This window comes from Clytia hemisphaerica, unplaced genomic scaffold, assembly GCF_902728285.1.
Source record: "Clytia hemisphaerica strain Z4C2 unplaced genomic scaffold, Clytia hemisphaerica genome assembly, whole genome shotgun sequence".
Classification (NCBI taxonomy): domain Eukaryota; kingdom Metazoa; phylum Cnidaria; class Hydrozoa; order Leptothecata; family Clytiidae; genus Clytia; species Clytia hemisphaerica.
The window spans coordinates 127,946-139,527 of NW_027103581.1; the positions used below are offsets into that span (position 1 = coordinate 127,946).

At 36.5% G+C, this 11,582-nt stretch overlaps 1 protein-coding gene and 1 long non-coding RNA gene across 2 annotated transcripts in view; both read right to left on the reverse strand.

The window, feature by feature from the left end:
* LOC136801254 (uncharacterized) overlaps positions 1-212 on the reverse strand; it is a 1,136-nt gene extending 924 nt beyond the window's left edge. The window contains exon 1 of the long non-coding RNA XR_010845826.1: positions 49-212. This is a non-coding gene — a long non-coding RNA (uncharacterized lncRNA). The remainder of the gene's footprint in view (positions 1-48) is intronic.
* A 5,390-nt stretch (positions 213-5,602) lies between these two features.
* LOC136801240 (uncharacterized) lies at positions 5,603-11,375 on the reverse strand (the record flags this gene model as incomplete). The annotated part of the gene is given in 3 exon segments (XM_067057871.1): positions 5,603-5,790; positions 6,355-6,521; positions 11,058-11,375. Coding segments are annotated over 3 exon segments (629 nt in total), but the record flags the coding sequence as incomplete, so codon positions are not given.
* Positions 11,376-11,582: the final 207 nt, after the last annotated feature.

Consider the following 11,582-nt stretch of genomic DNA (forward strand, 5'->3'; position numbering starts at 1 on the left):
GCAAGAATTTGTTTGTGGGTAGGACAAGTCAGATGTATAATCACTTACGTTCTCATTTTTAAGCTGCCATTAGCATAATATTCCTGGATGGCGCGAGGGTGTTCGTGTTGTTTCATTGCTTTGAGTATTCTTTCAATTGTTTACGTCGTTTCGTCCCGTGGTCCCGTGTGAGATATTTTAGTATTTTTGTAACTGAAAAAGAAAATATATTGACAATTTCATAATTCTTATTCCTACTAGGTAAGTTTTGGGATTTTTTATCACATACCACCGGCTATTACCTTAAGTGGTAATATTACCTTAAGAATCTTTGGCATGGATTAAATATGGCGATTTTTGACAAAATTTGCCAAATTCGCTAAATCTAATCCCTGCTAAAATTTATCCACTTAAGGTAATTGGGCACACGAGAGTAACCCATACTATAGTATTAGGGGTATGTTCTTTCTTTTTATTTGATTGATAATTCTTTGGTTTTTCACCGTTTCATTTTTAAACACGAGAAAGAAAGCAGACGCTGAAGGTTACGAATTACGGATCTTGAAGGTTGACTTACTATTTAAATCATTTGTCCGGAAATGATTTTTTCTCGTCAGGGGTTTAGCCTTTTCGCATTTTTGTCCACTTTCCAAAAAAATTGGATGTTTTTTACCGTCCACAAATCCTTGTCATCAGAGCCTTATGTAGTGGGTGGAGGGATTTCAGGGGGTACCCTTTTTCGAGATTCTTTCCAACCCCCCCCCCGCCGCTTATTCCAATCCCTCCGGCTATTAGGTACCCGAGAGTACCTTATCGGCCCTTTTTACACCGGCCCTTTACTGGCATTATTTTTGGGCTCGTAGCCTAATAAGGGCCGGCGTTAAAAAGCCAGCGTTAAAAAGGCCAAGATTTTGCAATTTTAACCTAAAAGCGGCGTTAATTTGTATCATTATTTCTCAATTTAAAGGATTTTAGGTATGATTCGAAGACGAAAATTATCCATTGTTTTAATCCATATGGAAAACTTCAGTGAAATATTTAATATATTTGAAAATCAGTGATTTTCGATGAAATTTTCAACAGGCTCACTAATGTAAATTTTGCAGTCATTATTGGCTAATTTGAAGCACAAGTAGCCATTTCTACAAATTTCGGCCCTAATTGGCGTACGCCCAAAATTAGGCTGCGGTATAATAAGGACCGGTGTAAAAGGAATTGCTAGATTCAATCTCTTTACCGGTCAAGGGCAATTTTGTTCAGTCACCTTTGTGAAGTTTTTTTACACTCGATGTAAATTATGTATATGAGAGAGAGGATATGCCAATAACTTCAGACGTTAGAGAAAAGGCGAAATATCATACATTCCTGTGCCACAGACCCGGTTGGACCTCAGCCCCACTGGAAAATTCGTCCAAAATTTCGTTCCCAGTGGAAAAAATACCCTCAATTCAGCAGCCCCACTGGGAAATCAAATTTTATCTCATCCGCACTCGAAAATTGATCCCAATCCAAATGCGTTTTTTACGCTTGAAACAATATAATTTCTTTCTCCATTGAGATTTCCATAGAAATATTTGTCTTCGCTGTGGTAAAAAGTTCCACCGGGGCTGTGAGACAGGGGTATTATGATACATCAAAATGGCTTAAAATGTAACATTATCACAAATTTTATCCGAGACCATGAACATATAAACGACTGGACATCCATCTCCTTTGTCTTTTTGTAGAAAAGGCTGCTAGCTTCGTTGCCGCCTCGTTAAAAGCATAAAATGAAACAATAGATTTTGATGATATACCACTTGGGAATACCTTGCTAACAACGTCAAAACTTCGACAAAAGTCTCTGTCGTTCTACTCTTCTCAAGTCTTTTATCTATATCATAACAAAGATAACAGAGGCAAAATCATCGTCAACTTGTCAAAACTCCGACTAATATTTCTAAATTTTGACTTAAAAGTGTCTAATAATTTTAGAGAGTGTCACATGCTAATTTTGATATTATTATTACACAGGCTTTTAACTTTGGCAAGCTATTTCTTTCGAGTCATAAAAAAAATTATTGGAGTGACAAAAAAAATTCAAAAGTTTACACGCAGTTGAAATTCTGCATTTCAGAGTTTAAAATGTTGATAAAATATATTGCAAACTTGTAAAAAAATTCAAAAATAATTTTTTTATACATTAGGAGTAGTGTTCAAGCTCTATCAATCTTTTTACCTAAATAATTCAAAGAAATAAAATTATGACGGAATATTGTCGGATTTTTCATACCAATTTTGAAATACAGGCGGCAACGAAGCTCGCTTCAAAGAGACCATAAAAGATAGATGTCCAGTCGTTTATATGTTCATGCCGAGACCTATGATACATTAGGCCATTTTGGGCCACCATACAAAAAAGAGTTAAAAATTCGTACCAGATTCATTTGCCATTTTTTGTAGCAGAACTTTCTTCATGCAAACACGATAGACAACGATGAGATAACGAAAGTGACGTTAAGACAATCGTTTCCCGCATTTTGAACATTTTTGTAATTATTCAACACCTAAATGTCTGGAGGAAAATCCATTAACATTGTGAAAAGATAGGCCTATCCACACTATACCTACTGCATCAGTAACTTGTTGACGTTACATTTGTCGTTATGTTTGCCAACAGTTTGATTTTGGCTAAATTAGTTTTTATTAATTACTACATGCATGCGGCACGCGTATATAATTACACATTCCAATCGAAAAATCACTATCATCACATCCCCTTCTCGCATGTGTCAGCTGAGCGCTCAAGTCTTTCTGAGTATTTCTGTCGCTGCTGTAGAAATAAACAAAGCAGAATATCGTGAATTATAAACAAAAGTGCAAAAAAATAAAACATACAAAAGTTGTGTTTTTTTATTTCCTTTTCGCTAAAGTGGTTTAAAATTTGTTTCTATGTTTGGAATTTTGCACAAACCTCCGTAACTATGGGTGAGTACTTCGTTGCTAAGATGTCTGCTTGAAATCGAAACTGAAACTGCTAAAAATCGGCCCGCACTCGAAATCCCGTAATCTTGATATACGAGTTTAGGTCTATACTGGCAGTTGAGAGGGTTGATTAAAATAGAACTCAAAACACACAATAAAGTATACATATATATTTGTCCAGAAAGAACTGGCATGTTGTTTGCTTTGTTTTGGTGTTTAAAAATATGTACTTTTCAGTCCTAGAAAAATACAAATTTGATATAATGAGGCCAGTGAGTCTGGTTAAATGTTACTATATTTACAAGAAAAGATTACTGAAAAAATACTACTGTATGTACTACTGATGAACTAAACTCAAAATAACTAAAACTTTACCATCAATTTACATTGTAACGACAATTTAAGAAAAAAACATGGCTCAAAGTTTTAAATATAGAGCTAGTCAGAGCTTCAATTCACAGATTCAGTAGGTATATAGAGCTTTCAAAATTTGAAAACAGACACTGCATTGGTTACTACAAGACATACTATCCACACAGTTTTTTCGATTCGTGAAAAAAATAAAGTAGTTATCAAAAAAAGGTTCTCTTTTTTTTTGGTATAATCAATTCCAACAAACAACAATCAATATAACAGTTTTTTGAAAACCATCCCACAGTGTAAACATTATCAACCAACTAAACCCACACCGCCAAAATTGTAAAAATAAGTCAATATAATTTCTATCAACAATTTCTCGTAAAATGTTTTTTTCCAACATTCTGATACCGCAATCATGGCTGGAGGCATCATGTGTAGAGTGACTGTGTGGCATTTCATTGCTTTTAATGATCACAATACCAAACATCAACCAAACAAAACTAACACCAAGCCAAATCTGGCGATTAAAAATTTCCATGAAAATTATAATTGAAACTTATCTCGTAAAATGCTTTTTTCAACATTCTGGAGGTGTTCAAAGTTAGAGGTATTATATGTAGAGCCAAGCAATACATGAAAAGTCATTTGCTATCCCATTTGTCATGAGATATATGAGTCAACAAATCAAACAAAAACCAACAAATCATGTCTCTTCATTTTCATGTCACATCGTGTTTATATGGGGTATCAGAAAGCCAATCCACAAGAACAGCCATCTTCCTTTATTATGGAGTGTTCCAAAGGTTGTTTGGAAGTAAAGAACCCCACACAATTTGATTTATTTTAAAGATTTAACTTGAAAACAAACTGCATCTTTCCAGTAAAAACTCATGTTTCAACCTGCTACATAACATTGGTCAGTCGGGTCTGCTACTAACATGTAATAGTTTTATAATAGCTGAGCTTGAGAATCCGTAGGCAGAACTTGTAATATGTATTATGTGTATAATTATGTCAGTCGACTTGAATCATGATACATTACTCGCATTTCACTGGATGCATTTTCGCTGTGAAATTATCCGCAAAATTTTCTGACCGCGTTCTGAGACGGAGGCTAATTTGCAAAATTAGTTGTTTTTGACAGTAGGAAACTAAAAATGTCAAGACACTGATACAGAGGTGTATTATAGAGGTACGCTAGAGAAACAATATTGGGTGATCTGTTTCGACACACCGTGTCAAAGACCCTTTGGGAGCCACGCCCCACAGGAAAATTTTCATTCCTTGTGAGAAAAAATATACCTATCTGAAGTTCAATGGAAAAATTACCCTCCCAAACCATTTCCACTGGATTATTTGAGCTGGGAATGAACTTCTATCCCCAATCGGATTTTCATCCCCACTGAAGGAAATAGCTTCATAATAGCACTGTGACAGGAGTGTGTGTTTTGGTTTCGTTATTACTCACCTGTGCTAGGCGTCGGTCATGGGGCCTCAAAAACGCAGCAACAGCCGATGAAAGAGTGGTCAGGGCCGCAATACCTGATACAACCGGTGAAGGAACAGAGTCGATCAATGAAAGAAAAGTTGTGGTCGCTCCAAGAAAAATCACAAGCAAACTCAAAAAAGAATGCATGAAATCCCAGTACTGTGCAGCCTTCTCATGGCCTTTACACTTTGATTTAGTTATGTCAATATAGCGGTGCCAATTTTCTCGCATCCCCATCTTGAAGTAACTTCTATACTTGAATAACAAATCAGTTTGATTGATACTAAAACGAATAGCCTACTAGACTCATAAGTTTATCTTTAGAATCCGATATGATAACTGATAAAAGTACCATAGATATATATGGAATACTTCTGAAATTTTGATTAGATTTTTCGAAAGTCTTTACAATATATTTCAATTCTTGCTCGAAGATTATTTGATAAATCTAAGAGATAATTTTATCATCTGGAACCAAAATATTGTCTGTCTTTTTTTCATGATCTCAATTGATCGCACGATTTTACGAGCCTATATATAGCATAGTAAGTATATTAATAGCTCGATCCTGAATGTTTAATGGAAACGATCCTTTTCTTACAGAAGGTCAAATGAAATAAAAGCTTTCTGGGGTAATTTTTTGAAATTTCAATTTTAGAGAATTTATTAAAGACTGCACTGAAAAATATTTCATCAAACTTATTGAAATTCTTAACAATAAATTTAGTTTTACTAAGTCAATTAAATAAGTTAGGCTATTTTCCAAGTAATGGTAATTTCAACCGAATGAGACTTTTGTCCGATTTAGCGTCATCATCATCAGTATCATTTTCGGAGAGTAAATCTGGCGTCCGAACCCCGGGCGTCATTATTCCGGGTGTTTGTCCGCCCTTGGCGTGAGGTGGAACGGCAATGCTGTAGTTACTCATCGTTTCAGCTTTTTCTAAAGCATCATCACCAAGGACTGAGAGAACCTCGTTTTCTTTTTCTCCGATCACCTATTAAAAGAGAAATGTATTGTTATCATTGTAAAACACTATACGCACTTTTTTGACCGTAGTCGTGCGGCCAGGCGCGTGCCACTTTATTATTCAATTATCCTCCTCGATCCAATCCTTTTTTGACACATTCTTCTATTGTCTATAGGTGCGAAAAAAAGACGGGACAGTTTTAGTGGGATAAAGCGGAGAAAAAAAGCCTGCACGGCAATTGGCGGCTACGGTCGAAAACTTTGAAAGAATTCTTTGATCTACTTTTTTCTCAATAGGGGAGGGCGTCGATGGAGAGGGCTAAGGTTTCATTTCCATGATTTACGATGGAATATTGATAAGGTTTGGTTTGGTTTTGCTCCACCTTGGACAGGGTGTAGCCTTGTCTGTTCCAGATGGACAAAGCTTTTTTCTTGATGCCGTTACATCTGTAACTTTTTACAAATATTCCCAAAGAAATTACAAAAAACGTAATATACCAACAACGTGATAAAAATTATAGTAAAGATTACAGTACAGGAAAAATAAGAAAGACAATGACGGGTTAAACGTAAGTAATTTAATAATACTGACCATCAACAACTCTGGTGATATTGACCAACCCATATCAGGCTCCTGTTTCGCATATTTATTCGGTAAGAAAGGCTCATCCAATAATGCCTTGTTTAATTCTCTCCACAAATCTTCGTACTCTCGTTCTTTCTCAGCTCGTATCATACGCATCATCAAGATTCGAAAACCTATAAAAATAGATCTTTTCATAAATTACGTCACAAAACATCGCTTGCCTCTTATTCAAACAATTACCATGTTGATCATTATCCCTTGAGACAATAAATGATTTTTATAATAATAATAATGTATACAAGTTCAAGGCACACGAGGGCCTCTGAGAACCGGATCTTGATTACAATTGTCTTGTCTCGAATCTTTTCGGATGTTTTTTCCAAGCTTCGTTGAGTCTTTCTTTAAAGATTTTGACAGTCTTTGCCTCTACAACGTATCTTGGTAATCTATTCCAGTTTGGTATACTCCTGTAAAAGAACGAGTTGGTTTGTGCGCCTCGGAATCCATCTTTACCAAAATTTGGTATCAGCTCATCATTGTGTCTCCTGTTCGATAATTTATTTGGAAGAGTATTTTTATCGTAGTAGTGGAGATGTTTGTATACTTGGACCATATCACAAAAGAGTCTCCTGAATTCAAGCGTGGGGAGGTCAAGTATGTGCAAGCGTTCTTCATAGGACATATCTTTGCAGATAGGCACGAGTCTTGTGGCGCGTCTTTGTACACCCTCGATCGAATTAACATATTTTCGAAGTTTAGGTGACCATACCGACTGAGCATACTCCAAGTGCAGACGGACAAACGAAGTATATAGTACTAGGAAGATGGATGGATTCAGATGTTCAAAGCTCCTGTTAATCACTCCTAGTATTGAATTTGCCTTCTTTACCTGCTTTGCAATATGCTCCTCGAATGTAAGTTCTGAGTCGATCACAATCCCAAGATCTTTCTCTTCAAAAACATGTTCAAGCTTTCCATCCAAACAATATGGATAGGCATGTTTGATGTCAGAGAATTTGCCAATAGTAAGTATGTGACATTTGTCGGGGTGGAAATCTAATAACCATTCTTTCGACCACTTGACTTGCGCGTCTATATCCTGTTGGATGGAAATAGAGTCTTCGATAGTGTTGACCTCTTGGAATATAAATGATGATATCACTCTTTCAGGAAGATCGTTGATGTAAAGAACGAACAATAACGGTCCAATGACACTACCCTGTGGGATACCACTAACCACGTGATCCATTGTCGAAAATGATTTATTTACTTTCACTGATTGGGTTCGTCCATTTAAAAATGATTTTACCCAAGACATTATCGGACCATCTATGCCGTATGCTAATAGTTTCTTGAATAAACGACGATGAGGTACAGTGTCAAAGGCCTTTGCGAAATCAAAATAGATACTATCAATCACTTTTCCCTCCGATGTACTTTCACAGCACGTATCCAAGTAATACAAAAGTTGCGTAACGGTGGATTGATTTTTGATAAAACCATATTGCTTGTTCGATAAAAGATGTTGATCAAGAAGATGCTCCATAATATGCTTTCTCACTATTGATTCCATCAGTTTGCATACTATTGATGTCAAGCTTACAGGTCGATAATTTACTGCAAGATTTTGTTCTTATACATGGGTATTACGTGAGCTTCTTTCCAATCCTTTGGTAGAGACCCTTCCTTTAATGATGTGTTCATTATTACTGCAAGAGGTTCAGAGACGTAGTCAGATAACGACAGTAGCATCTTAGGATGTATTCCATCAGGACCAAATGATTTATTTTGATTTAGATGTTTTATTTCGATCTGGATCAATTCTTTTGTTATATGGATTTCATCGATTACGGACTCAGTTCTTTTCTCGAAGTCCGGTAGCTCCCCAGGAGGCTCTCTTGTGAAAACACTGCAGAATTGACGTTGAAGTATATTCGCCTTTTCATGGTCTTCGTGTTTCAAAGAATTTTTGTCATTTGGTGCCTTAAGTAATGATGATACCGTACTGGAAGATTTCATTTTGCTCCTGACATGTGACCAGAAAACTTTTGGTTTTGTTTTTGAATTGTTGCAGATTTTCCTTTCGTAATTTCTATGGGCTTGTGTCATCATTTTCGTCACTCGGTTGCGTACACGGGTGTATTTCACGCGATTTTCGTCTTTCTCTCACGGCGATGATTTCATTCATTTTCTATGTAGACGCTTTTTCTTTGCTATTTCAGTTCTGAGATCTTTTGGAATAGGAATTCTTCCTCACGTTCTCCAACCCTCGCCTCCAATCGTTTTGAGCGGGATGAAACGGTTTTACAATTCGCTTACTTTATTCTTGAAAACTTGCCAAAGTTCCTCGACTGATTTGTCATTAGCCGCATCTAGAAAAATCGTTTGCCAGTTACCTGTTTCAAGATCTTGCTTCATTGCTTCAAAATCAGCATTATCATAATTGTAACTTTCCGATGTGGGCTTTACATATGCATTGCACTTTATGTTAAAGGTCAGGGAACTGTGATCGCTTTCACCCAATGGACTGAGATATTCCAGATTTTGTGTTTGGTCGGCTTCTCCTGTTAGAATGAGATCAACCAAAGATGGTTCATCGGTTCCACGGCATCGTGTTGGTTCGTCTACGTTCTGATGGAGGAAAGAGTCGCGGAGAGTATCCAAGAACTTCTCTTCTTTGCTTTTTTCCTGATGTTTTGTCGTCCAATTTTCCAAGTTAATTGTAGGAAAGTTGAAATCACCTACAAAGCATTTATGGGAATATTTTTTGATGGATGAAATATCGTAAATGAGCTTATTAAGTCTGATGTTGTTTTCATTCGACATGTTACTGCTGGTAGGGCTGCGGTACATGCATGCAAAAACCAGTAAGTCATTACCACTTAGGCGAACTTCTATGATACAAGCTTCAATAAAGTTGACTTGATTTATTGATTTGGTCACATTAACAATCAAATGCTGAACCGATGCGTGGGCAAGAATGATAACTCCACGGCCAATGATGGTATCCATATTCGTATGACAAACAACTTTATAATCTTTGAATTCGTACTCTTAGTGTTCCATGTTTTGGTTTTACTTCACATATGGCAACAATGTGTGGTTGTTGTTTCTCTACGTTTTGTATAAATTCTTTCTTTTTGCCTGATGTTAGAATATCAGCGTTGCAGTAATAAAACTTGATACCATTTATTGTTAGATCATGGCGAGGGACTTGATTCAGACTTTTTTGATTTATTGTTCTTTTGTTTTTTTGTGTTTGAGTGAGATTTTTGAACACAACTTTCTTGGTTGCATTCTCTATTTGGGGTTTCGTCTTGATCTTGATGAGGAAGAATCCGTTTTTTGAATTTCCCCGCACTCTCCATTTTTCATTTTCAGAGTTATTATTTGCGTTATGTTCTTTAGCTTGGTTCGAAAGTTTTTTTAATTGGTTTCTTTCATCGGGTGTTAGATCTTCAGTGATACTGACTGCCCTATATTTTCAATAGCCTTAAGAAGACAAAGATTGCCAAAGAGTGTGGACTTTTCTCTCTCGTTTGAGAGACAAATCAAAAGAGGTCGGTTCTTCTCTTGTGATGGACTTCCAAGACGAGTGACACGCTGGATTTCAACCCGGGAGTGTGTATCTCTAACAAGATCTTTTGCCCACTTGAGGTCGTCATTAGTTTCTTGCTCAGTTAATCCGTGAACAATAATGTTGGGAGACCTTTTGAATTTATTGTTCTCTTCTGCGTCCTCCTCTCGCCATGCTTCACGAATTGCTTCCTTCATTGTTGTTTGTTTTGATTCGGATGTTCCCGAGATCTTAGTAGCGTCAGCGTACGACTTATTTAAAATGGATTTTAGCTCAGTTTTGATCAGTGTTTCTACATCCTCTTTGAACTTCTCCATGTTCGCGTCCATTTTTTGTTCGACGTACTCCAAAGTATGGAGTGCAGGATTCTTGTCCATTTTTTTCTTCAGTTCTGCAAGTTCTTTTTTCTTTGAGTCAGCTTCAGTCTTGCTAGCTTCACATTTCTTCAGAATATCTTTCTCCTTTTCTGCTTTCACCTTTATGATATTTTCACAGTTCGTAGCGTCTCTTTTTAATGATTTGACTTGTTGACTTGTAGAAGGATACTTGTTGGCAATATTCTTTGACATTTCGACACAGTTTATGCAAATAAACTTGATGCCCTTCTTTTTATCTTTGATAAGCTGTATATAATAAGCTGGAAGTTCAGTGCAAGAGTAATGTACACTTCTCATGCATTCGGTACAGTTAAAACGGTCCTTTTTACAATCTGTGATGCAGTGCATTTTGTCCCCCAGGAGGAAATCTTAAGTATGCAGTGTGAGAGTTGAGCAGAATTGGTAGAAAAAATCCCTGTGTCAGCTAAGTGACCCGATGAGAGTTTCTTAGCCGGTGTCAGAATGAAGGACCTAAACGTCAATTGAGACTGAAAATCACCTTTTTAATGGCTGGGGAATTCCCCCATCCTATTGATGAAAACTCTGAGATTTCTCAGCATAGTTTTTTCATTAGGGAAGGGTCCCATCGGGTCATGTAACGATGACGTTTTAAAAAGTGACCGTTTTTATGAGTTCTTAATTATTGACACTTAGAAAAAATAGTGGATCAAATTACGATATTTGAGAAAATTCAATCTTGTAGTTTTTTCTGGTGAATAATAGTGATGACGTGAGCTAAAAACCCAATCACAAACCTTTTGAGGAATCCAGTTGAACTTGTCGTCGATCGTGAGGTCTCAAGAAAGCATTGATGGCCGAAACCAACGTCGTCATAGCAGCGATGCCAGAAACTACAGGAGGAGGTACTGATTTAATCAACGATAAAAAAGTCGTTGCAGCACCAAGAAAAATCATGAATAAACTAAAAAATGAATGCATAAAATCCCAATATTGTGCTGCTTTCTCATGCCCCTTGCTTTTGATTTTTGTAATTTCTAAAAAGCGGTACCAATTCTCTCGCATACCCATTTTGATTAAATTATTTTGAATGTAAAAAAAAAGGATCTATTTTATCTTTCTACAAAACGTTATGTACTGAAAGCTCCTTATGCGGAGTTTATTTAGGTTGTATTTACATTTGAACATGGCAAAATGTTTAATTTGATCATTGCCATCGTCCTGACGCATTTACTTCTCTTTTCAATATCAACTGGAAATATCTAATTTTTAACCCTCAATACCGTTCAGCCCAGCTTAACTTGTCCCTAACTTGTATCCTA